Source organism: Eubalaena glacialis, chromosome 4, assembly GCF_028564815.1.
Source record: "Eubalaena glacialis isolate mEubGla1 chromosome 4, mEubGla1.1.hap2.+ XY, whole genome shotgun sequence".
Classification (NCBI taxonomy): Eukaryota; Metazoa; Chordata; class Mammalia; order Artiodactyla; family Balaenidae; genus Eubalaena; species Eubalaena glacialis.
In genome coordinates this window covers 55495020-55522858 of record NC_083719.1, presented here as the reverse complement: position 1 = coordinate 55522858, position 27839 = coordinate 55495020, and the positions used below count along the sequence as shown (strand labels likewise).

At 37.0% G+C, this 27839-nt stretch overlaps 1 protein-coding gene and 1 non-coding gene across 3 annotated transcripts; one reads left to right on the top strand and one right to left on the bottom strand.

The window, feature by feature from the left end:
- Positions 1-85: 85 nt before the first annotated feature.
- On the bottom strand, positions 86-27650 carry CDK7 (cyclin dependent kinase 7). 2 transcript variants are annotated; one of them, XM_061187870.1, is made up of 12 exons: positions 27470-27650; positions 27051-27110; positions 21359-21392; positions 20381-20448; positions 19560-19628; positions 17737-17847; positions 16373-16491; positions 14647-14746; positions 6880-6966; positions 2884-3033; positions 683-830; positions 86-272 (listed from the first exon to the last, which is right to left on the bottom strand). In XM_061187870.1, exons 1-12 carry the CDS (start codon positions 27533-27535, stop codon positions 244-246), a joined length of 1041 nt encoding a protein of 346 aa, XP_061043853.1. In that variant the 5' UTR covers positions 27536-27650; the 3' UTR covers positions 86-243. The 2 variants fall into 2 exon arrangements, with proteins under 2 accessions (XP_061043853.1, XP_061043854.1); XM_061187871.1 differs by lacking the exon at positions 20381-20448.
- LOC133091643 (U6 spliceosomal RNA) lies at positions 5990-6096 on the top strand. The gene has a single exon (XR_009700969.1). It is a non-coding gene; the product is annotated as a U6 spliceosomal RNA (small nuclear RNA).
- Positions 27651-27839: the final 189 nt, after the last annotated feature.

Genomic DNA, 27839 nt, shown 5'->3' with positions numbered 1-27839 from the left:
TTCCTTAAATGCATTTTCAACTCTACATTTCAGAGAATTAAACTTATCTTACTGTTGCACTCTAATCAGAAAAATCAGAATTAAGTTTGTTTTAAAATACATTTAATAAAATAACCCAGTTTTACATATTTTACATGTACAGAATATTTACAAATTTCTTTTAAAGCATTTAATTAATGTTTACTATTTTGCCTTTTTCACTATGTCCTTCAGTAGTAGAATATTGTCCAGTGTTCTCTGTAACTAAAAAATTAGCTTCTTGGGTAATCCTCCTGGGGGGAAAAATGAGGTTGTTTACATTTAATCTTATAGCAATTTTAACCAGTCATTGCATTCCAACTACCTCTATTTTTACTTACTTTGATTTTCCAATAGCACTAGTTAAACATTAAGCATACAGTGTACCAGTAGGAATTTATGAAAAGAGTAGGGTGCACATGGATAGCAGTACTTGTAACTCTGAGGTATACTCAAAAGTGCCCATGTCCTTTTAAAAAGCATGATGTAAGTATTCTCAATGGAAGTAAACGTAGCTAAAACACTACACTCCACTTTATCCAATTTAAATTTATACAAGTAAACAGCTCACAGTCTACATTTCTTAGCTGCCCTTCAGTCACTAGCTATATATTAGCTATCTGGAGTTTTCTGAATTCATTTCTTGTGAAAATGAGAGTTTTACCTTGTTCCAAGGCCTCTGTTCTCTTCCGTTTTGTTGCCATGGCTGGATTGGACTGCTCCTTTAAAGCATCCACTGGACAGTTTGGTCTTGGCAGCTGACATCCAGGTGTTGGCCCTGGACGATTACTGAAATACTTAGTTTTCAATGCCTTTCAGAAGAAAAGATACCAGAGAAAGTAAGGTTTTAAGTGAATATCTGAACTGTGTTTAAGAAAAGCTAACCTCCAAAATTGTAAGGAGCATTAAAAATACTATATGAATACACCCCCTCCCCAAGCAAACTTAATTTCAAGTATTTGGACATGCAGATTACTACAAATAAACATCTAGCAGCCTAAGATTGACTGATAATTCCATTACTATAAGAAAAAGACACTACCTTCAAATTTTTCCACAATTAAATAGCCTATACTAAGTACAAAATATCCTTAGTAAGATATTGTAAAATTCATCTCTCTACACATTACAGTCTCTGTAGTTCAAAACACAGAGACTTGCTTAAAAAGAACTTCCAAGTTTATTTGTCACATCTATATGTATTCAAATTTCAAATCACATAAATTCTTAAAAATAAAGCTTTTAAAAAGATGCGATAGGTTGGAAACAATGGATTAAAATCCAACAATCCACTACAAATTAATAGAAATTTTACTTGGAAGGACTTGCCCAAGGTTACTTCTATTTACTACCAGTCCAATTTTCTATAATATGATATTTTTACTTAGTTCCAAAATTCCAATAAAAAGTTTTATTCTAGATGACAAAGTTGTCAAGTTCATACTTTATCTGCATCACAGTACTGTTCAATAGCCATAATAATTTAAGGTATTTCCTTTTGGATAATTCTCTTATGAACAAAAAGAAGTCATATAAATTTGTCAAGCATACCTCCCCCTACTTGCCAACATAATATTATTTGCAGTAATAATTTAGAGATTTCTTACTTCAGAAGAGTTGCATTTATAAAATATTACTTCCAAATCATAGCAGTTCCATAAGTAAATTAAACTAATTTTGAGCTACACAGAGATCTAAGAAGAGTATCTCATTCCAACTTTTAGATATCTACAAGCCAAAACCCATTAAAAAAATTCATTCTATCAAAATACAACCCAAATAAGTCATCACAACTAGTATTTTTCTATATATTTTGAGTTTTACTATTAATGAAAACAACTTTCTAGATAATCTGACCTGGTCTCAAGTTTCTTATGATGGAGATAATACACATATATGCATGAGTGAAAAGGTAAAAATGAGTTACTTGTTTGAAATTAGAAGAGTAATTCCAATGCTAAAATATTTAGTATATATGTATTAATGTGGCATGTACTGCTACAAAGAGAAGGCTTGTACAAGCAAATGCATTAAACAATGATTTGGTAGTCTGTAATAAACATAAGTGAAAAAAATCCACTTTGTAGCCCTCATATATTGTACATTAATATGTTTTGTGAGATATGAAGATTTGTGACATTTCAATTGGTCTCTTCCTTTATGAAGGCAAATCATTGTACCGTGTTGTGTTTTTGCATTGCCTGTCCCTGCCCCAGTTTTGTGTGCTTGTTTTTAAAACAAAGAAAAAAACCCTTTTCAAATCTATAGGTCTTATATTTTTGTATTGGATAACATTTCTCTCTTCTTTTATAAGAGCAGATATTCTTGGTCTTCCACATTTTTCTTGAGTTTGATTCTTATTTCCTTTAAATAACTCAGTTTCAGTGTTTTTCTGTTTAGAATACCTTTCAATCTCTTATAAGTATACAGCTGTATCAGACTATACCATTTTCTCCCTATTATCACTTTCTGACTGTGACAATGACCAGAATGCATATTTGAACTGCATTTTATGGGGAAAAAACAAAACACTTTTGGCATTGATTTTAGCACAAAATTTTAGTTAATACATACGAGTTTAACTGAAATATACCAGTGCTGTAACAAAAACCTTTTTTTTCCACTCTAGTGAACTATTTGAAAGCAAATTAATTATGAAATAGAAATGTATTTATATGTTTTTAAGCAAGAATAAACCCTCCTGTACTTGTGTGCATCATATAATTTAATACCAGTCTGAATAGTACCTGTAGCTTAGGGAAAAAATAAAATTTGTTACTCCTTAAAACAAAACAGAAACACATCTTTTCAGTATTTAAAGAATGTTAGAAAATCTTAAGAAATTCTAAAGATATGCTAAAATACCTGTGTGGCTGTAATTCGAGTACACGGATTAAATAAGAATAAGCCTTGTATAAGATCTAGCAAGTCATCTCCTGCTGCAATGAAGATATGCTGTAACGGGATTCCAGGGAAACTCTTAAATGTCACGAAATCTGGAAGACTACACATGTCCTGTAAAAATATTTTTATAATTCAAACTTAAGTAAAGGATTGAAGAGCATGTAGATCTCAAATGAATAAATAGAACTGTCATACGGATGATATGAGGATCTATGTAGAAAACCTCAAGAAATCTATTAAAAAACTCCTACAACTAGTGAGCAGACAAGGTTATAGGAAGGTAAACATAAAAAAATCAACAGTAGTTCTCCATACTAGCAAAGAACATGTGGACACTGAAATGAAGAACAATGCCATTTAGAATCACTCAAAAAGAATGATGGAATGCTCTGGTGAAAATCTAACAAAACATGTGTAGGACTCATATACTGAAAGCTATACAACACTGATGAAATAAATCAAGGCTCTAAATAAATGGTGAGACCTATCATGTTCGTGTATTGGAAGATTCAACACCATAAGGATGTCTATTCTCCTCAAATTGGTATACAGGTTTAAGGCAATTCTTACCAAAATTCTGGCAAAATTATTATAGATATAGACAGGTTATTCTAAAATTTATATGGAAAGGAAAAAGAACTAAAATAGCTAAAACAACTTTGAAAAAGAACAGAAGTGGGAGGAATCAGTCTACCTGATATCAAGACTTAATATATAGCTACTTAATTAAGACTGTGGTATTGGCAGAGGGAGAGGTATCATAAACAGCACCGTCCCCTCCAAAGACATTTTTAATCTCACACCTCATATAAAAATTAACTCAAAAAGGATCACAGACTTAAATGTTAAATGTAAAACTATGAAACTTACAGGAAAAAGAAAATCATCAGGAATATCTCTTTGTTAGGACAAGAGTTCTTTGACTTGACATCAAAAGCATTATTCATAAAAAGAAAAACTGATAAAAATAGACTTGATCAAAATTAAAAACCTTTACTCTGGAAAGACTGTGAAGAGGATGAAAAGACAAACTACAGTGTAAGAGAAAATTTGCAAACCACATATACAATCAAAGGACGAGTATCTCAAATATATAAAGTGCTCAATACTCAGCCAAAGTACAAACAATCCAATTAAAAAACAAGGAAAAGACATGAAGAGACATTTCATTAAAGCTATACAGATGACAAATAAGTACATGAAAAGATATTCAACACCATTCATTAGTCATTAGGGAAGAGAAAATCCCTCAGAATGCTTAAAGTAAAAATGTGACAACACCAAATGCTAGAGAGGATGCAGAGAAAATGGATTACTCATATATTGCTGGTGAGAATATATAATGGTACAGCCCCTTTGGAAAGCAGTTTGGCAGTTTCTTAAGCTAAATATGCAACCCATGACTCAGCAACTGCACTCCTGGTCATCTGTCCTATAGAAATAAATGCTTATGCTTACACAAAAGCCTGTATGTGCATTTTTTTTTTTTTTGGCCGTGCAGCTTGTGGGATGTTAGTTCCCCGACCAGGGATGGAACCTGGGCCCTCGGCAGTGACAGTACAGAGTTCTAACCACTGGACCACCAGGGAATTCCCTTGTACATGCATGTTTATAATAGTTTTATTTGTAATAGCCCCAAACTGGAAACAATGCAGATGTGCTTCAGTGAGTGAACAGTTAAGACGAACTGCGGTACATTCATATCACTCATCAATAAAAAGGAACGAATTATTGATACACACAACAATCTGGATGAATCGCCAGAGAATTATGTTGAATGTGAAAAAAAAATCAATCCCTAAAGCTTACATATTATATGACTCCATTTATAACATTCTTGAAATGACAAAGTTATAAAAATGGAGAACATATTAGTGATTACCAGAGGTTAAGGAAGGGGTAGGAGTGGAATGAAAGTGGGTATGACTGTAAAAGGGCTCTTTGTGGTGATGTCCTGTATATTAACTGTATCAATGTCAGCATGCTGGTTGTGATTTTTATCCTAACTTTGCAAGATGTTACCACTGTGGGAAGCTGGGTAAAGGGTGCAAGGGATAGATCTGTATTATTTCCTTCTGCATGTAAATCAAAATAAGAATTTTTAAAAATCCACGGAAAACATCAGTAAGCAACTATTATTTAGAAAATCATGTCAAATAGTACAGAATAAATATTATGAACATGGCTCTGAAGTCACTAAGACCCAGACTGCAGTCCTAGCTCTGACACTGGGTAGCTTCAGGCAAGTTACTTAACCTCACTAAACCTCAGTTGTCTCATCTGTAAAATGGGAATAACAGTACCTACCTTAATAGGACTGTTGAGAGAATTAAATATAATTTATGAAACCCTACCATTAATGGCATACAGTAAGTGTTCAATAAATGAAAGCTATGAGAGCAGTTTCACAATTAGAACATACAGCCAACTTTCAGTTAGAAAGTTGAGGAAGTAACAGCACAAAAGAAACTCCTTAATTTCAGTTTCAGATAATTTCATTACAGTTTTAACCAGAAGATAAAGAGACTGATCAAAATTTCTTTTCTAGTATTTATTTTTCCCCCAGAAGATGAGGCTATAACAGAAAGGAAAATAAAAAGGTCTTCAATTATAATTTAAGAATGAACAAATGGGGACTTCCCTGGTGGTGCAGTGGTTAAGAATCCGCCTGCCAATGCAGGGGACATGAGTTCAATCCCTCGTCCAGGAAGATCTCACATACCGCAGAGCAACTAAGCCTGCGAGCCACAACTACTGAGCCCGTACGCCTAGAGCCCGTGCTCCACAACAAGAGAAGCCACCGCAATGAGAAGCCCGTGCACCGCAACGAAGAGTAGCCCCCGCTCGCCACAACTAGAGAAAGCCCGCGCACAGCAATGAAGACCCAACACAGCCATACATACATACATACATAAATAAATAAGAAAGAAAGAAAAAAGAATGAACAAGTGAGAATTTCACGGAACTGTAATATATAAAATTTAGCAATTTATATTGTTTTAAATTTTATCACAGATTTAGTATTTCTTTTTTATAGACATGTAATGGTTTAAAAATAAATAATAGGGTGCTCGCTTCGGCAGCACATATACTAAAATTGGAACGATACAGAGAAGATTAGCATGGCCCCTGCGCAAGGATGACACGCAAATTCGTGAAGCGTTCCATATTTTTAGATGCAAGAGGGAAGAGATATGGCAACATATGTATATGTGTAACTGATTCACTTTGTTGTAAAGCAGAAGCTAGCACACCATTGTAAAGCAATTATACTTCAATAAAGATGTTTAAAAAAAATAAAATAAAATAAAATAAATAAATAATAGGGAGCTCCCTGGTGGCCTAGTGGTTAGGATTCTGGGCTTCCACTGCTGTGGCCCAGGTTCAATCCCTGGTTGGGGAGTTGAGATCCCGCAAGCCATGCAGCATGGCCAACAACAACAAAATTATAATACTAAAAAATCTTGATTGTGTTAGCGAAAATTCAATAAATACACCCAAATCCATCAAGATATTGATAAACTAACATGGAATATCCATAAAATTAAATATTATATCGCTTAAAAAGGAAAAGGTCAATAATATTAAGTAAAAAGCAAGTTGGTTGCAAAAAAAATTTGTATGGTGTGATCCCATTTTTGCTAAAGAACAAAAGAAAAAGCAACTCTATACGTCTATATGTGCGTATGTGTTTGTGTGTGCATCCCCATAGCAAGGCTTTACAACAAAATAAGAGTGATTAACCCTGGAATGGGAATTACTGGGATGGGGGAGGGCTATAAGTATACAGAAGGCTGGATGGTATATCATAATTTTAACTTTTACTTTGTATAACTTCTGCAATGAGTATATATTACTAATAAATTAAGACAATTAGTACATTTCTTTAAGTAATATTCACGTTATACACTATACAGAATTCTAACTAAATTTCAAAGAACGTGTATGAAGGCTTACAGGCCACTGTTCTTCAGTTGGTGTGCCCAAAGTTTCAAATATTCTTGTTAGTTGATCAAGGTCTGAATCTCCTGGCAAAAAAGGAACCTGAAAGAAAGTGAGAGGCAGCCACTTCAAGATGGTTTTTGATAGCTGTTACACAAATAATACTATAAATTTAACTTAATAAGAAACACTAAACTATAACAAAAATTTAGTCTGAGGCATACTGGATACGGCATTAGATCCTGCCATTGCTATCCAAGTAAAGAGTACCACACTGTCCATGTGATTCACGCCTCACATCTTTAATAAACACTTACCATGTAAGAGGCACTGTGCTAAGCCCTAGGCATTTAAACAAGGGAACAAGACAGTCCCTGCTCTCCCCTGGGGTGGACATGGTGAACAACGATGATACCAGTAAAGTGGCATTTACAAGATGATGTGTTCAGTGAGAGCACAGGATAGGATCCTAGCCCATACGGGAACAGCACCTAACCCACTCTGGACAGGTGAGGGAAGGCTTCCTACAGGAAGTGGCCATGAAAGTTGACAGATAAAGATGAGAGTTGCCGGAAGAAAAGTCTAAGGTGGAAGAAGAAAACTATCCTAACAAAAGGGCAGGTGCAAAGGCTGGGAGGCAAGAGAACACATCTCTATTCCAATATTATTTAAACAATCTCTTGGCAAATTCTTTCTTTGAAGAGGTATACTGGCCAACTTTTTTTTTTTTTTTTTTTTTTTAAAGGAACTCCTTTATTTATTTATTTATTTTTGGCTGTGTTGGGTCTTCGTTTCTGTGCGAGGGCTTTCTCTAGTTGCGGCAAGTGGGGGCCACTCTTCATCGCGGTGCGCGGGCCTCTCACTATCGCGGCCTTTCTTGTTGCGGAGCACAGGCTCCAGACGCGTAGGCTCAGTAGTTTGTGGCTCACGGGCCTAGTTGCTCCGCGGCATGTGGGATCCTCCCAGACCAGGGCTCGAACCCGTGTCCCCTGCATCGGCAGGCAGACTCTCAACCACTGCGCTACCAGGGAAGCCCCTGGCCAACTTTAAGAGGATAAATAATGATAAGTTAAATGTCAGTAAGCTGATAAGAAATGATCAAAATCTTTGCTACACAAAGACATTATTTTCCAATTCATTCTCAGACATATAAGTATACAGGAAAGAAAAAAAAAAAGGAGTTTACTCTGTGAGTAACAGGCCTTTGGCACTGTTAAAGGCAATGAAAAAGTTTATAGAATCACTGGGAAAACATGAAATTAAGTACCAAGTCTCCAACATTTTTATTACTGTGGACCTCTACCAGCAACAAAACATAACAAAAACACCTCTGCCAGTTACCAATATATTCCAAATTCACCCTTTTTGACTCTCCTTAAAAATGGATCTGGGCCCTTTAAATATTTTTCCTTTGCCAAGTGAAGCTTTGTCAGTAGAGAATGCTGGAGAGACATCACAGGAAGAAAAGTTTTGCTTCCTGGTTCCAGTCGGCTTGCCTGGCAGACTCCTGCACCACTCTCAGCTTCTAGAATCAGTACCAGGTTCCTGAAGTGTGGCCAGTTTCTCCAGTGTTCAGCTCCAACAGTGCACAGAGGCCAGCAGCTTCCCTCTAGAATGCCCTGCAGATGGTTTTGTAGCAGACTGCCTCTAGAGAAATGCTTTCCTCAGCACCTGAAATGCCCTGAACAGCTTTCCTCAGCATCCAAGTGGACAGATTTCCAGCGAGTTCAGCACAGCTCTACAGCAGCTTCTCTGCCAACCAGTGAGCCACACTGTGCCCTCTTCCAAGAGGTCTAGATCTCAGCCCTGGGTGTCCTCTCATTGGGTGCTCTGTCCTTAGTCCTAGGGTTACCCCTAGGTATAAGGGTGACTGCTCCTTATATCTGCTATTCCTATATTCTTTAGAGTTCTCTTTACTTTTTGTTAGTCAATCCCTCATTACTACAACCTCTTGTCATAGTTAATAATTCTTTATATTAAACTTCCCTTTTCAAATTAATGTGTGGTTTCTATATTCTGATTGGACCCAGACTTAACACAACCCTTATTTAAATTATGTATTTATAATAGTGTGCTATTATGTATATTAAATGTGAATAAAATAGAAACTAGAAGGGATATTAAATAACATTTCATAAATCTTTTTTTTTTTTAATATTTATTTATTTTTGGCTGTCGGGTCTTAGTTGCGGCACATGGGCTCTGTAGTTGCGGCATGCGGGCTTAGTTGCCCCGCAGCATGTGGGATCTTAGTTCCCCTGACCAGGGATCGAACCCACGTCCCCTGCACTGGAAAGCGGATTCTTAACCACTGGACCACCAGGGAAGTCCCCATAAATCTTTTTAGACATGTTCACATTTTCTTCTTATACCTCAAAGGATTTTCTGCTACTTTGCAAACCACCAACGTAAATTGTACTATGAGATCTGAAGACAGGGACACTCATCATCATAGCCTTAGTTTTGTGAGCAAGCTTGCAATTTAACCAGATTTTAAGGATGGCTGTTTTTGTCCGATGTAAGAAATTTAAATTAAAATGAGCTGCCTCATGTGTGGACTTTGGATCCCTCACAATGTGTTCTGTTGTCTTCCAATGTTGCTTTTGAGAAGTCTGATGCCATCTTTTCCCGAATCCTTTATTTTGGTTTCTGTGTAAGCTTTTCATGTTTTGTCTCTGTGGAAATAAAGTCTTTTAATTAAGAATCCCCTGGTATTCTGAAATTTCACAATGTGTCTGGGCATGGGTCTTCTTTCATTCATTGTGCAGAATCTTTATGGCACTTCCAACCTATTCACATCCATCAATGCTGTGCTATTTTCTTATGAATTTCCTACCCTCGATTTTCTTTCTTCTCCTTTGCTATATTCTAAGATCACTCCTGGATCAATCTCCTAATTTTCTTATCTTTTCCCTACTACAGTCCATCTCTTTTATCTTTTGGTTCTATTTAATGAAAGAGTTCTTTAGCTTACTTTTCTAGTATTTTTGTTTGCTTTTAGTTATCCTATTTGAAAAATTTCAAGTATACTTTATTCTTTGATTGTTCCTTTAGTAAAAGAGCATCATGTTCTTGTTTCATGTATGCAGTATATTCTCTCAGTTCTCTGAAGATTTGGTGTGGGTGGGGAGGCGAGGATGAATTTTCTTCTGCTACCTGATAGTTTCTATTTTTTCCAAGTTTCTTTTTTAGTTTGTTTCAGTTTGTGATTCATGTTGGACGCTTTCATCAAATATCTGATGATCCTTGCCAATTATCTGGTGATCCTTACATGTTGGAAGCAGTCATTAAATACCTGAAAATCCTTGATAATTATCTGATCACTGGCTAACCATTCGTATTTAAAGGTAAGGTACTAAAAAAGCTGATTCAAAGCATTCTACCTATGAAAAGAGCTTGTTAACTCATGGCCTTTATCTAGAAAGATTGGACAGGTAGCTTAATGCCAGTTACCTATGGGTCTATTCTCTGGGACCGTTCAGTTCTTCCAGTGAAGGATCCTCTAATCTTTTACCTGAGTTAAAATGAGTTTTACACTGGCTGCCAGCGTTCTGGGAGCTGAACAGGGAAATAAGTTGGAGGTTTTACTGTTTAGTGTACAGACTTTCATGTAATCTGTGTGTTTTCACCCTGGCATCTCACCCCCATCCTCCACTGTGTCTAAGGATGCCCATGTCTAGAGATTCCTGCTTCAGTTTCTTTGGAGAATAAACCTTTCCCTGGTGGAGGAATAAGTCAGGGGGAAGTATAGCTGGGGGAAGGAAAGTAACCTGGTTGTGTCGGGGACCTTGGTATTAAGTGCTCAATATACAGGTTTTTCAACCAACCCTTCTGTTTTTAGTCCTGCACCTCATTATTGCCATCAATGATCATTGGTGCCTCTCACTGCTAAGCAACTCCAGGATTCTGTGTGCCAAACAAAATTTGCCTTCAGTTGGTATCCGTTTCTGAAGACTTTTAGCCTTCTTCATTTCTGGCTTCATATCCTCTGGCATAGTGTTATAGGCACCTCCTAATTTCAAACATTTATATTTGTTTCTTTTTAGAGATAATTTCCGAGGGGGGGAGATTTTTGCCTTGCCATCTTAAAAATCCTTAAGATATAATTATCACTTTATTTTAAAATGTCTTCATTGTATTAAGCATCAATGCAACGTTGACTAAAAAAATCCGCTGTCTGGGACTTCCCTGGTGGTCCACTGGTAAAGAATCTGCCTTACAATGCAGGGGACGATGGTTCGACACCTGGTCAGGGAACTAAGATCCCACATGCTGCAGGGAAACTAAGCCCGCGTGCTGCAACTACTGAGCTTGCATGACTCAAGTAGAGAGCCCGCATGCAGCAAACTACAGAGTCCATGCACTCTGGAACCCATGTGCCACAACTACAGAGCCCACGTGCCCTGGAGCCTGTGCGCTACAACTAGAGAAGAGAAAACCCTCACGCCACAACTAGAGAGAAGCCTGCGTGCCACAATGAGAGATCCCACACGCCTCAACGAAGATCCTGCATGCTGCAACTAAGACCCAACGCGGCCAAAAATAAATAAAATAAATAAATAATAAATAGATTTTTTTTTTTTTTTTTTTAATGATTTGGCCTCCCAGGTCCTAGTCAGTATTTTTATATTTATTTATTTATTTGTTTGTTTGTTTATTTTTGACTGCATTGGGTCTTCGTTGCTGCGCACAGGCTTTCTCTAGTTGCGGTGAGCAGGGGCTACTCTTCGTTGCGGTGCGTGGGCCTCTCATTGCGGTGGCTTCTCTTGTTGTGGAGCATGGGCCCTAGGTGTGTGGGCTCAGTAGTTGTGGCTCGCGGGCTCTAGAGCGCAGGCTCAGTAGTTGTGGTGCACTGGCTTAGCTGCTCTGCAGCACGTAGGATCTTCCCGGACCAGGGCTCGAACCCGTGTCCCCTGCATTGGCAGGCGGATTCTCAACCACTGCGCCACCAAGGAAGCCCTTTATTGTTCTTTTATCCTGTTCTATAACAGCTTCTTAGAGGACAACAGAATTTAATCAATACAATTGTGACCAAGCATATGAATGAAAACTTTTCAGTTTTAGGAAAAAGAGTCCAATTAATCCTAAAAGGAAGAGAAGTACTGAGTTCAACAGTACAGGAACACAAGAGGGACTTCTCTCTGGTTCTTTTCAGTATGACTCCACTCATGACTTCTCTTTTAAAATTGTGTTGAGATTCATCTTTTTAAGAACAATGACATTGTAGAAATTTATTTTTTCTTTCGCATGTCTTTACAGAGACGCAGGGATCACAAACCAAATATCAGAAAATCAGCAAGTTTTTTTATGCAATAGGCATGAACAATAACGTTCTTGAACATCTGATATCCTATAGCCTCTAACACCCATGTGCATCCAGAAGCCTATGCAAAAACTGATGGAAGCTCTGTTCTGAGCTGATACAGCCAAACTGAAGTACTGGAATGTCAGAGGGCTGAAGATCAACCACAGGCCAAGCCATTAGCTCTGGAACTCACCATTTGGATGAAGTAAGAGTATGGCAGGCAGCTGCTGGTTGATCAAATCTTTGTATCACCACATCATCTCTAGGGAATGCTCTAATGCAGGCCAGTAGGATGCCCAGTGACCTTCCTATAAAGCATAAAGTGTCTCCCCCAAACTACTTCTTATTTACAAACTAAAATGGTTATCTTTGAAACTATCTAGACCAGATAGTGGCATTTGCTCAGTAGGTAATATCCAAGTTTAGATTTTCTATTAATCACTATGTCTCATAACATGATTAAGAAAAAAGAGGGCTTCCCCGGTGGCGCAGTGGTTGAGAATCCGCCTGCCAATGCAGGGGACACGGGTTCGAGCCCTGGTCTGGGAAGATCCCACATGCCGCGGAGCAGCTAGGCCCGTGAGCCACAACTACTGAGCCTGCGCGTCTGGAGCCTGTGCTCTGCAACGGGAGAGGCCACGATAGTGAGAGGCCCGCGCACCGCAATGAAGAGTGGCCCCCGCTTGCCGCAACTGGAGAAAGCCCTCGCACAGAAACGAAGACCCAACACAGCCAAAAATAAATAATAAATAAATAGTAAATAAATTTAAAAAAAAAAAAAAAGAAAAAAGAACATAAACAGATCATAAATTAAAAAGTAGATTTGTGTTATTTAGTGACATAATACTCCACTAGTATAAATATTTCTCAATTCCTTTTCAGAGGTCAGAATGCAGACCAATTTGCTTCTAAAATGTTTTAAACTATATAGACTACTTTGGTTGGATATAGGCTTACTTATTATTGCTCCTGTTTTCTAGTTATTAAACCTTTTATAAAATTTATATAGAAAAAAACACTTTAAAAAAGTTAAACGCTTATATTAGCAAATCTTTTGAACTACCCTGGCTTTCAACTATTATCTATTTGGACTGCAGAATCTCACCACAGATTTAGAACTGTGTGGACAGCATTTCCATGGATATTTTCAAATGAGCAGAGACAGTTTAAAATAGGAAACATTTTTCTTTAATTGTGTAGGAAAAATATATGGCAAAATGGTACAATTCTTCACCAAATAGGGCTGCCTGTCAACTCCTTCATAACCTTAATAATAATTCCAACAACGATGCCAATGGTTAGTAAGACTCCAACTATGACTTCAACCAGGTCCACAATTTCTAACCCATCTATTCTCAACTGCTGTTTCTCTCTCCTTACTTTCTAAATGGAATGATCAGTCGTAACACTAGGGGCTATGGAATTCTGTTTCTGCCTTGGTCATGAATGAACTGGGCTTTTGAGAGTTAACAGATTCTCAAATGTACCCTTCCAGTAAACTCTGTTTTTGTGAGTAGCAGAGTCGTCACACCAGGTGATTCAGAGGACCCATTACTAGCACAGGGATTATTTATATCATCTTCAAGCCTAAATGTGAGGGTTTCTTCTACAAGCATTCAAGAGAGTGAGCATCTCAAAATGATGCACAGAACTCACACTAAACTAAAAAAGACATTTAAGAAGGTATCTTCTCTCTGGCGTACAGAAGCTATTTTCTGTGTTCAAGGAAATAAATAGCTGTATTTTTGTGTTTTGGGTTCACACTTCTTTAAATACACATGGCTTGAGGAGAGGGGGAGTAGAGGCTGGAATCTGGAATGTAATAAGGAAAAAAACTCAGCCTCAGTGTGATTTCCCAATATTCCTCTGCCTTCATCATCGAGAAGGGCTAAACTAAACTTCATAGCTAAAGAAAACTTACCAAGTTGGCATCTTTCTCTACAGTGAGGGAAGGGAGAGGATGTTTCATTGTAAGATGGTCTCAGTTTGAGAAATGCTATAGGACCACCACGTCTGCTCTGCTTGAACAGAATTAAAATGCTCCTCTCACACAATATTTAAAGTTATGCAGAGTTGCATCTGCAGTGGTTGGTATTACATATCTCTTAAAGTGTACTTTTAAACAGCCCAAACAAAAAAGTACCAGAAGTACAGAAGTTTATCCTAACACTTTTAGTTACTGTAGAGATAGTACCATATTACAACCCAATGAGTTTTATTATAGTTACATTTCAGAACACAGAATGATCTATAATAAAACCTTTATTGTCCTAAGTGGGAGATCTCATCTCGCATTAGCATTAATAAAAAGGTTGTACTTGGCAGAGGTTTTTTTTTTATTAACCTGTTTGTTGGCTTTTTGTTTTAAGGATGGTACTCCTCTCTGGGAATTACCTCTGGGAAGATAATTATTACACAAATTATAAAAACAAATTCCTATAACAATACTGAAGTGTGTACATCAATTCCAGACTTACCCTTAGGAGCAACTCTGCTAATATACAGCCAACAGCCCACATGTCCACACCTACACCATACATTCTAGCTCCAAATAGTAGCTCAGGGGCCCGATACCACCTGAAGAACAAAAAGAAATACTGTCATTTTAGGATGGAATTAAAGTATTTCTTAGCAAAAACTCCTCAGCAAAACATCATCTGCTGATGAAAGGCACTTTTATGGATATATTAACTCAAGAAAAATTGGCTATAAAACCAACAAGTTCCATATTGCTGCCAGGAAATTACATACACCCTTAGTCCATTCACTCTCCCACTTTGAGATGAGTAACACCTTCTTTCTCCAGGAACCCTCAACACCATCCTTCCTCTCAGCTGATGACCTTATTTCCTAATTCACTGAAATAATGCAAGTAATGAAAAAAAATTTCTACAGACTCACCTTCAGTCATTTGTATTCTCACAATCCGCCTTCCCATCCATAACTACAGATGAACTATCCTTGACTGTTTTTAAAGTCAATCCCTCAACTTGGGCACTGACACCCCACTCTCCTGCCTATTTTCAAGGATATTGCTCCTGCAATTCTCTCCTCTTTCTCCTACATCAACTTTTTGTTCTTACTAGATTTTTAACATCAATGTCAAACATACCATTATTTTTTCTAGCCTTAAAAAATAAACTAAAATATAAAGAAACAAAAAACAAAAACTTCTTTGGACCCTACTTCCCCTAACAGTTACCCCTCATTCTCTGGTTGTCTGTTCTTACTGTCTCCATTTCCTCTTCTCTTATCCTCTTAAACCCATTTCAGTCAGGCTTTCATCCCACCACTCCACCAAAACTGCTCTTGTCTAGGTTATCTAAATTGTTAATTCTCAGTCCTCATGTTAATTTGACCTATTAGTAGCATTTGATTTGCAAGAAGAGAAAGTATGAGAAACAGGTAGATGAAAAGCAGTGGCACACAATACTCATGTATGTGGGTCCCTGTTTTCCTGAGTCCCCAGTGTTCCTGAATGATGGGCTTAATCTTTCCAGAAATTACATGAACAACTACTTATATCCCTTACTTTTTACTCAGGGCTCAGGTGATTGACACTTAGTGAGATCTATCTGGAGGAAGGTGACAAAGTAATTTAAAAGGATAGAGAATCTGATGATCTTCTCAGATCCTTAAAAGAGTCAGAGAAATTAACAAATGCCATCCTGACAAGATAAAATCTACCATCCCTATCTATTTAATGTGATTTTTAGTTTTTATACATAAAAAGTATAAACAGAAAATGGAAGCAACTAATAATATGCAAAACCCAAATAAAAATGCACTGCTTTGTTTAGAGAATTTTCATTCACACTGAATGATATAAAATGTGGAACCAAGACTGACCAATAAAATAAACACAGGCCCCCCAAATCACGTGCTTATGTACAAGAATAGGGATTACAGTTCCAACCTACCTAACTAAACTGTATAAGAAGTATAAATTAGTCCCAAAAATAACTTGGTAAATCTCTGAGGACAGAGTTAAATTCAACTCCATTTGAAAGAAGGGCTGTATGTTTTTTTCACTGTGGTAAGATATACCTAATATAAAAAAGGGCTATATTTTTAATAAAATACCAATAGTAATCCCTGAACTCTGCCAAAATTTCAGAGAAGACAAATGCTCATTTGTGTAATCACAATCATTTGTGTATATCCTACACAATATAAGGTTTCAGTTAGTTAAGGAATCCTTACCTGGTTACAACCTGATGTGTATAAGCTCTATTGGGGCTCCCAAATGATTTGGCCAGGCCAAAATCTGCCAGTTTTAGAACTCCATTTTCATCTAGCAACAAGTTGTTTGGTTTTAGGTCCTATATAATGGAGGTTTTAAACAAACAAGTAAGCAGGGTGGAGAAGAATATCACAATGATACATTTAGTTGGCTTAAATTTAAACTTAGCAGAAATGGGCTAACACCTCAAATGTAAACAACCACCAATATTATTTTTATTGACAAAAAATCCTACAAAGCAAAATAAGATTGGCCATATTACTTAGTGAGACATTGGGTCAAGATACTTAATTTCACTGAACTTCAATTTACCTACTTCACAGGTTTGCTGTGAGGATTAAATTTAATATCTCCTGTAAAAACCCTAGTGTAGTGACTGGCTCATAGTAAGCACTCAATAAATAGCTGCTGCTATTTAATTTAGTAACAATATATATGGGGAATTCCCTGGCGGTTCAGAGGTTAGGGACTCTGCACTCTCACTGCTGAGGGCCCGAGTTCAATCCCTGGTAGGGGAACTAAGATCCCACAAGCCACGAGGCCAAAAACAAAACAAAAACAAACAAACAAAAAAACCCCCACTATATATGAACTTCAGTAAATAAAAATATTAGGCATTTATAAGGATGAGGAATACAGTCTTCACAATCTATGCTAAAAATATATTAGCAATAACCTAAAAGGGATTCCAAGTGTAAGTATGAGAATTACTAACTATAACTTACATATTTTTAGCTATTTCATCTAAATAGAGTGCCTACGAACATCTACCTATCTAAATTATCAGCCTTGTTCTAGTAGCTGAATGCTCCTAACAATGACTCAGCCATTTCAGAAATTTTATTTCATTATTTCCTAGAATTTTAGAGCTGCTAGAAATATTTTTCCAAAGGTATTTTTGCATTGCATAATTTAATCCAGACTCCCACTGTTTTTGGTTTTGTTTATTTTTTTCCCATTAAAACAGTATAGCACAAAGAACACTGGACTTCAAGCCAAAACGTCTAGGTTCTAATACTGTTGTCAGTTGTCAGCTGCTGACCTTGAAAAAAAATATGTAACTTTGGTCAGCAACTTAGCTCTTCAACTATGAAAAACACGAAGGACTAGGTCTCTTCCATTTCTAAATTTCACATAGTAATTCAGAGTCCTCACAGCACCACGTCGTGGAACTGAAGGGAGCACACAGAGGAAGAAGGTTGGATAAAATGGCCCAGCTCTATCTTGTAACAATTTACATACTCAGACCTTTTGTGTAATAAATTGGCTACATAAAGTCTGACTACAACGTGAAGAAGCAATACTACTTGGTTAAAAACCTTACCCTATGTAGAATCCAATGTTGATGTAAATATTCTAATCCTTGAAGAGTCATCAACATGTAGGCTTTGATGTGTGATGGTGTCAGCACAAGACTGTTATCTTTTATTATAACCTGTAAAGCAGGCATACAATATACAGGTACGCTTTATTATTCCAAATGGACTCTACTATATAAAATCATTTACAGACATAAAATGGATTTATTCATAGAGGAGAATCTCAAGAGAGATTGCCTAACTCTCCTTAGGAAGTGCTGACAGAACCTCCAATTATACGGTTAGGGAAAGTATCTTTGGATTGGAAAGAAAGCAGTGCTTTATGTCCTACTGCTTTGTTTTTAGGCATCCATGTAGCAAACATCTGTTGTTTTCACTTGCCCCCAGATACACAGCCCCTTCTGACAACAGCATTCAACACTCCATCTGTTCCCAGCTTAGTCCACGTGGTTAAAACAGGACTGTGCACTACCTGTAGCCTTCAGAGGTAGACACACGACCCAGGCATGGTCAGTCACCACACTGCAGCCTGCTTTCCAAACTAGCTCAGGGATGGATATGTGAGCCAAGCCAAGGCAAATACTTGTGCTAGAATCAAAGGGAACAAAGCACTTTCTTTCCTCAGGGATTTTTAAACTCTAAGGATAGAAGCCTGCAAGTGCCTGAGCCACTATATTGAGAAATTCTACCCATGAACAAGGCAACAGAGAAGAAAACACTGAGTTAAAGTGAAAGACTGTGTTACGTTAGCATTATTTGTGAACTATGCCTCAAGTCAGTCAGTTTATTCCTAGACTTTTCGTTATATGAGCTAAAAGTTCACATTTTCTTTTTTTTTAAATAGGTAAAATATACCCTTTTAATCTCACAGTTCTATGAATTTTAACAAACACATCCAGTTGTGTAACCACTACCATAATCAAGACATAGTTTCATAACCCCCTAAACTCTCCCCAGGCCACTCTCTACTCAATCCTCCCCTCGATTCCCAACCCAGGCAACCACTGATCTGATTTCTGTTCCTTTAATTTTGCCTTTTCCAAAAAATCATACATGGAATCATATAATATCAATAGCTTTTTGAGCCTGGCTTCTTTCATTTAGTATAATGTATTTGAGATTCACCTATACTGTTGCATATGTTAGTAGTTTGTTTCTTTTTATTCTCAAATAGTATTCCACTTCATGATTATACAGTCACTTAATGAAAGCTATTTGGATCGTTTCCAGTTTGGGTAGTGACAAATAAAGCTAAACATCTGTGTAGTCATGTTTTTGTTTCTCTTGGATAAATAAATACGTAGAGGTGGTATTTACTAGATTGTACCTTAAGTGTATATTTAATTGTATAAGAAACCACCTGTTTTCCAAAGTGGCTGCATCACTTTGCATTCTCATCAGCAGTGTATGAGAATTCCACTTGTTCCACATCCTTGGAATGTCCATTATTGAGATTCAATTAATATTAATGAAAAGCATAAAATCTTATTTTTCTCAAAAAGAAACCTGGCTTTCAAAAGGATATTCTGTGATAATATCACAAAGAAGTTCCAAATCCTCCAAAGCCAAACACTCATTTTTCTAAAAAGTAATGTCAATAAGGTATTGGGAACTTGGTAGACACAATGTTATTGAAATCCAACTCTTGTATTTAACCCTGGGAATATGGCTAAATGAGTCAGAAGATCTTTGACTTGAGAACACATCTAGATTTCAACAAAATTAAGCATTCTTTTGACTGCCAGTATCTTCAAAGGTAGAAAATAAACACTTAGATTCTCTTTTGATAAATAGAGAAAAAAAATTCCTCCAGGAATTTTAATCTTACCTCTAGGTCAGTTTCCATAAAATCAAAGACAAGGCTAATATTAGATTTATGTCCAAAAGCATCAAGGAGCTGCAAAGCAAAATTAAAAAAAAATCAACATGTGATTCTCTATTAAACACTTGACAGTATTATACCAACTGAAGTAATTTTAAAAACCTTAAACAAGCATTTGGATTGTTGATAATTCTCTGTAAAGTTTAAATAATTTTATTAAATTTAATATTTATCCTTTTTTTTGGCTAGGAATTAGTACTTTGAAGCACAAGATATTAAACCTTACTGTTAAAAAAAAAATCACTAAATACTTAACCTCTCCCTCCAAATTTTGGAGTTATAATAAAGATATGAATTAATGAAAACCTCATTTAAGTCTCCAATTTAGAAAAATTCCCAAACTTGGTACTTAAGAATATCCTACAAATAGCATCAGCAGCTATCATTCATTGAATGAGAGTGTTCTCTATGCCAGGCACTATCCCAGGTACTTTACGTGTATTCAGTGAGCTAGTCTCATAACAACGCTATGAGGTAGGGACTATGGCACAGAGTTCAAGGGAACTTGCTAAAGGTCTTACACATGCTAGAGCTCTCTAGGCTTCAAAATGATCTCTGACAAAATTAGCCTGTATGCCAATATTTATTTAATCAGTTGTATAGTTTTTAAGACACTGCCTACGAGAACAATTAGGATAGAAAATAAATTTCAGCCTTTTTGCAAGGCTCATCTAGAACAACTTATCTTGCTGAGCCTTCAATCAACATCTACCACATTCAGGAAAGGCAGGGTCCCAAATCCCAGAAACAACTTAGATCATACTCACACCAATTATATTTGGATGACTTAGCTCCTGTAATAATTTTATCTCTCTTAAAGCTGTTCTATTTATACCTACATAAAAAGGCAAAGAAAAAAGTGAAAAGTAATTCTGAAATCTCAAACCTTCTTGTAAACGTATTTTTTGGGAAAGGTCAGTCTGACGAAATAGTGATGACTATTCCTCAGGAAAAAAAATAACAATTTTTATGACATACCTGTTTCCATTTTATATTGCTTTATTTTTAAAATAGCTTAGCACAGACTATGATAAATGGTGAAAAAAGTATTCACTTTATCTGTGAGATATCAGATCTGAAGACTGCTGGAACAACACGTACACAAGTGTGTAGCATATAGGTGAGAAGTTAATGGCTCCCTTCTCTTGCCTTATGAATATCAGTGGCAGATTCTTTAAGCTAACAGCAAACTAGTGATTAGATACCATCTTGCCCAATGTGAAGGATGGAACTCAACATTTAAAATAAAATCTGGTACTAGTTATTACAGAGATGATGGATCCTTTTTATAGGAACTATTTCTTGATGACTAAATAGGACTTAGCACTCTAGCAAATAAGGCTTTGGAAGAAGGGATAAAAAAAATCTTTCCCCCCCATACATTTATTCTATAGTAAGCTTTGTATACTTCCATGAATCCTGAATTTTCAAAGTAATCAGAAGCTCAGAAGAAGAAGAAATAATGGCTGTAACAACACCTAAAGCAGTAATGAAGACATCAAGACAAGTCACTAATAACCTTGCTGTCTTCCATCTACTTAGGTGACTTGAATATTCTTCTGAAAACCCAAATGGTGAAAATCACAAATATCCTATCTCTATCCTGAGTCTATCTTTACTCTTCTGGGACCCTGCAATAACTCTATCCAGAACCATTGTTAACTTTAATTAATATTTTGTTCTCTTCCTCACTGAGAATACGAACCTTTCCTGTTCTGTCAGATTACATGAAATAAGTTACTTACCATCTTTAGCTTCTGATCTATGTCCAAGTTTGATCTGGCAGAGGAAAAAACAAACACATTAGAAATATGTTAAATTATTTAGACCAATGCATATATATAAACACTTCAAGGACTTCGCTGGTGGTGCAGTGGTTAAGAATCCACCTGCCAATGCAGGGGACACGGGTTTGAGCCCTGTTTCAGGAAGATCCCACATGCTGCGGAGCAACTAAGCCCATGCGCCACAACTATTGAGCCTGCGCTCGAGAGCCCGCAAGCCACAACTACTGAGCCCGCGTGCCACAACTACTGAAGCCCGCGCACCTAGAGCCCGTGCTCCACGACAAGAGAAGCCACTGCAATGAGAAGCCCACGTACCGCAACAAAGAGTAGCCCCCGCTTGCCACAACTAGAGAAAGCCCACGCGCAGCAACAAAGACCCAAAGCAGCCAAAAATAAATAAATTAATTAAAATTTTTAAAAATTCTTTAAAAAAAACTTATAGCAAAAATACATAGCAACTCATATGTAGCTAGTATTAGTAGGCAAGAAGGGAGTGGGAATCATGAATCAGAAAGGCAAAATTAACAATATAAGAAAGGATCAAGTACCTATCATTCCTTTCCCCTTAAGTTTTGAATTACACATCTTTGTTAGATTAAATGAGGAACAAATAATTAAACGCATAGAGGCTAATAAACAAAACGAGCACTTCAAGTTAGACTGCTTGGGAAGAAATACGTAACACATAAAATAAGATGCTTAATGTGTCCAATAATATGCTCCCAGGGACCACATTTTCCAAAAAGAAAAATTACAAATTGCGATGGATATAGAAAATGGTTATACTGTTGTTACTGTGAATAAGCACATCAAACTGCATTAATAGGTTCAGTCTTACACAAAACCAAGTACCAGGTTAAAGAACAAGAGCTAACTACTTTATACAATGACAATGTAACCAAGAATACAAAAAAAAAAATCCTACTCCAGAAAATCAACTATTCTACTTTAAAAAATATCCCCCACCTATATACTACAAACAGAACTTTTAATTTAAAGGTAGGCTATTTATTATAGCACCAAAAAATATAAGGCACTTAGGAATAAAGCCAACAAGAGATGTATGAAGCTTTCCATGAACCCTATAAAGCACTCTTAAAACATGCTTAAGAAATGAGATCAAAATAAACATAGATAGCATGCTCACGGATAGAAAGACTCAATATCATAAATATGTCAAATATGTCAATTCTCTTTAATGGAACTAAATGTAAAGTACAACAGCATTTTTCAAGGACATTGACAAATGGATTCTAAACTTTATATGGAAAAGTAAGGAGCTAAGAACAGATAATTTAAAACATTATTACATTTTCTAAACACAATAAAAAATAGACTAGTTTCATGAAGCCATCTACTTCATCACCCAGATTCAATAATTACCAATATTTTGCCATACTTAATTCATTCATCCTCCCCTTTTTGTTGGCTACAATATACACTTTTTCAAGTCCCAGACTTCATGTTATTTCATCCCTATACTCTTTAAGTAGGCACCTCTAAAACGTGGACATTTTCTTACATAACTATAATGCCATTCTCATACCTAACAAAATTAATAATAATGCCAGAGTAGCATATAATAACTAGTTCATATTCAAATTCTCCTGATCTGTTTCAAATTTCTCAACTGACCCATAGAGTAAGCCAAGATAATTTTGAAGAAAAACAGCTATGTGGGACTTACCAGACTTCAAGACTTTGTAAGGCAATAGTAATTATAGACTTATTGTATTGGAGCAGGGATGGGGGAAAAAAAAAGTCAACCAGTAAAAAAGAATAGTGTGCCCAGAAACAGATCCAAGTAGAAACTGGAACTTGGCATTACAACTCACCAGGAAAAGGATATACTATCAATAGTGTTGAGAGAGCTGGGGAAAAAATATTGGATCCCCATACTACACAACAAAGAAAATTTAATTCCAAATGGAATGAAGACCTAAATGTGAAAAGCAATACTTTAAAATTTTTAGACGAAAATATAGTAGAATTCTTTATAACCTGGAGGTAGGAAAGCACACAAAAAAGGGAACCAATAAAGGAAAAAAATGGACAAATTTAACCAGATTAAAATTTTAAATATCTGTGCCTCAAAACATACCATAAATCAACTAAAAGCCCAGCCAAAGACTGGGAGATGATGAAAAAATTTTTACATACTGAAGTATGGAGAAGTCATTCTGGTTTATACATGATTTAACAAACTTTTTGCTAACTAGAACAGCCTGTTTTGTGGTCTATCAAACACACATTGTACATCTGCTTTTAACCATTGGAAAAAAAAGGGTGCATTGTCCCGAAGTAAAGAATGTCCATTTTGAAGACAGGGATAAATGCCTCCCTTCCAGGGACTTCAGTAGTAGTACTCCTTTGATGATAAGGCTCCCTTCCCAGGAGCCAAGGCCATACTGACTCATTGTGTACTCAGTGATCTGTCTTCGGCTGATCTTTTTTTTTTTTTTTTGAAACTTTGAAGGAATGTACCCTGTCATGCTTGATGTTTTCTGTTCTGACAAGATATAAACTATGCTGAAAACCATACTTCTTCAGAACAGTTCCTCAGAGCTATCTGACAGACTGTCTTCTGGGCTATAATCCTCAGTTTGGTTTGAATAATACTCTTCTATTCTTATTCTAGGTCGGTTATTGATTGTTTACAGCAACGAGGGTATCTTCAGTGCATATTTCTGATAAAGGATCGGTATCCAGAATATATAAGAAATTCCCCACCAAATCAACAGGAAAGAAAAAAATGTAGGCAACCTAACAGAAAAAGTGTAAAAAGCCAATAAATCTAGGAAAAGATGATCAACCTCGCTGGTAATCAGAGAAATATTAATTGAAAAAACAACCATATACCATTTTTGATCCATCTAATTGACAACTGTTGTAAAGTCTGACAATACAAAGATGGTGAGAATGTGGTGGGAGGTTAAACTTATCCCACCATTTTGGAGAGCAATTTGACAATATCTGGCGACGTTGCTGTATATTCTCTATGCAGCAACAATTCATAATTGGTTTCAACTAAAGATACATTCTCTAGAGAAACTCACATAGGTATAAGGGTGTCTGTAGAAGGACTGTATAAAAGTAAAACATCAAAAAAAAACAGCTTAAATGTTTATCAACAAGAGTTTGGATAGACCAATTTTAGTGTAGCCACATAATAGAATCCAATCATTGATGAGCATGAATAAACCAGATCTACATGTATGCATCTGGAAGATTTCAGAAATAATACTGATTCAGAAAAACCAGTTGCAGAAGAATATTGCGTGCACGCGTGCCTGTGTGTGTGTGTAGGGAGAGAAAGAGTTTAGAAGTATGCAGTATTATATATATTGTTGAGCTACGTAAAACAAATACTGAAAAATGAGAAAGGCTCCAAAAGACTACCATAGGGGACTGGTTAAATAAATTGGGAAACATAAATTCAATACAATTGTTTAAAAAGGATAAGGTAGATTAATGATGTCTTAAAAGTCCAAAATACAATAGGCAAAAGAATACAGAATACATAGCTTATTATTCATTTTTTTTGTAAAATTAAACATGTCAGTAAATGAGCGGGAGTAGAAATTGAGTGTTGGGAGAGGAAGGTGCACAAGCACCAAATCTCCAATGTTTACAGTATGAAGTATAGAAAATGCCTAAAACTAGGGAAAGAGACCACTCAAGAAATAATGATAAGCATACTATCTAAAGAAATGTATGTAAATAGCAGAGAAAACAGTTTTGGAGTTGAAAGTGATTGCTCCAAGGAGTGAAAACCAGGGGTAGAGGAGACAGGCATGCTTGGCCTAGTAATCGACTTTTTTAAAAAAAATGTTTTGAGAAATAACTGGTTTGGTAGAAGAAGAAATATTTCTGCTTCTTTTTTTTTTTGAGGTACAGTTGATATACACTATTACATAAGTTTCAGGTGTACAACATAGTGATTCACAATTTTTAAAGGTTATATATTCATTTATATAAAGGTTATATTGCATAAAACCACAAAGATGTACTATTTGAAATAAAAATTAAATGTAAAAGAATATTCCATTATGAGTCACTTTCAAGGGGTACAAGTCTATCACTGAGAAACAGGATGAATTCTAAATCCTAGTTTATGATAAAAGTAAGCAAACAAGAAAACCCACTAGGATTTTCAGAAAACCACAGAATTCAATGAGATTACACCAATTTGAAAAGACTATATCAGTCAGTCAATACGTTTTTAATGAGTGTCTGCAAATGTACTAGACACAGTCCTAAATATAATTCAAGTGGTAGTAAATAGAAAATAAACTCATTGGTAAAAGATTTTAGATTTTGATAAACACTATGAAATAATATTAGAGAAATATGCAAAGAACACAAGGTAAGAAGGGAGGCACACCTGTTTTAGCTAGAATGACCAGCAAAGGCGTGTATGTACAGGAGATATTTGACTGAGATCTAAATGATAAGGAATCAGTCATGATTCCTGATTACATGATTACTCAAGTTTTCAAGTAAAAATATACTAACCAGAAGGCAGAGCAAATGCAATGATACTGGGACTGGGATGAATTTAATGTACTCAAGGGACAGAAAGGTCAGTGTGGCTAGAATAAAGTGAACCAGGGGTAGAATCAGAAAAATAACTTTAGAAAGAATTAACAAAGTTAAGGGTTTCACAAGGGAGTAGCTATGGCATTGGTTTATAGAACATAAACTGGAAAAGGAGATGAGACACGTCAGAAAAACTAAAAAAGATAACAATGGCAGGAATAATTGTGGAAAGGAAGAGTGGGAAGCAGGTGTTAAGAGTATGAGAGGGATATGCTTCAAAGGAATTAGGGATTTTCAAGGAGAAAGATTCAAAGCAGCAACAGGAATAATAAGGAAGGTGGTCACCTAAGCCACCAACAGGCCTGAGGTGTGAAGAAACCAGCTTCTCTTGAGAAGGTTACTGATTTCCGTAGTATGGGAAAAGGCAATCAACCTGGGAGCAGGACACCTGGATCTAAATCCCGGCTCTAGCAATTACTATCTGTGTCATCTTGATGAGTCACCTAATCTCTCTTAGCTTCAGCCACCTCAAGTGTAAAATAGAGATACTTTACCTACTTTATGGGCTCTTATGAGGATTAAATGAAAAAACGGGGGTGAAAGTGCTTGGTATATAGAAAGTTAGCTAAATACGACCTAAGTTTCTTGAATGAATGCGAGTAAAAAAGCTACTGAAACCATTAAAAAAAAACCCCGCACCACAGCAATGTCATTAATGCTGGCAAAAGCCTTTCCTGGTAAACCTGTACTCAGGAAATACAGATATACAAAGTGGATGCAGGTAAGGCAGAAATAGGGACCTGGAAAGGTCAGGTGTTCTGAGGACCCAACAGACGAGCAGTATTTGTCCCCTTTGCCAATGTCTGCGTTTATAGAACAAACATAACACACAGCTTCCTCTTCATTTCAGTTTCAATGAATGCAACAAAACACAAGTTCAACCCGAGTTCCACCTTGGAACACAAAACACTAAGAAATTCTAGTTTCTTTGAAAATGACCTAAGTAACTCCTCACTAGCAGAGCACGGTCAAGAGAAGTAAAACGGCCAGGCGCCAGCTCCCATATACACAATCTTCAAGGAGACTCAAGGAAAAACAAACTGCAACTCACTTTCTTAATGGCGACAATTTGGTTGGTGTTCTTGTCTCTGGCCTTGTAAACCGTGGCAAACTAGAGAGGAGAAGAGGAATAAAGTTAAGTTGGTGAGAGTTTTTTTGGTTTGTGTTTGCCTTTTTACTTTTTTAGATTTGGGGAAGCAAGGAACCCAGGGTTCTTGGGAAAAAACTCGCGGCGGCTTGAAACGTGGTGGGGCCGTCCACGTCCCGTTCCAGTCTATTCTTCGGAGAAGGCCGCTCAAGGTCTCATGTCCACGGTGGACAGAGGGGCCGCAGGAGGGGTCTGGGCAGCCTCCCGCAAGCAGAACGAGTAGCGTGGCCCGTCCCCTGGCTTCCACAAGAACACCCGCGACGGTGTGAGGCGGCCCGGCGTTCCCCGCTCAGGGCCCTCCGAGCCCCGCCCGAGAATCTCACCTGTCCCTCCCCGAGGAAGTCCAGTTTTTCATAACGCTTTGCTCGCGACTTCACGTCCACAGCCATCTGTCGCGCTGAGCTCGACTCCAACTGAAAGGGGGGGAACTCTCAAGACAGCAAGAATTTAAAGCACCTTAAAGCCTCCCACAGCCACTTCCGCCCACTGAGCACCGATGCTTCATTAGCTCCGCCCCACTTCCGGGGTGGGCGGGGATGCTGTTAAGTAGGTCCGGCCAGAGCCCGCCCTAAGGGTGCGGCAAGAGGCAGGGCTGGAGGGCTCTTCTGCGCAGCACCCCGCCCTACCACGTGACCGCAGATTGTACCGGAAGCGGGGTGCTCTCGGTGGTGGCTAACTGTGTCACCCTGTTAC

Coding starts and splice junctions, on each gene's coding strand:
- CDK7 (XM_061187870.1), bottom strand. CDS start 27,535: ATGGCTGTGGACGTGAAGTCGCGAGCAAAGCGTTATGAAAAACTGGAC. Junction 27,111..27,469: donor ACTTCCTCGGGGAGGGACAG/GTGAGATTCTCG, acceptor TCTCCTCTCTAG/TTTGCCACGGTTTACAAGGC. Junction 3,034..6,879: donor CAACTGAAGAACAGTGGCCT/GTAAGCCTTCAT, acceptor ATATTTTTACAG/GACATGTGTAGTCTTCCAGA.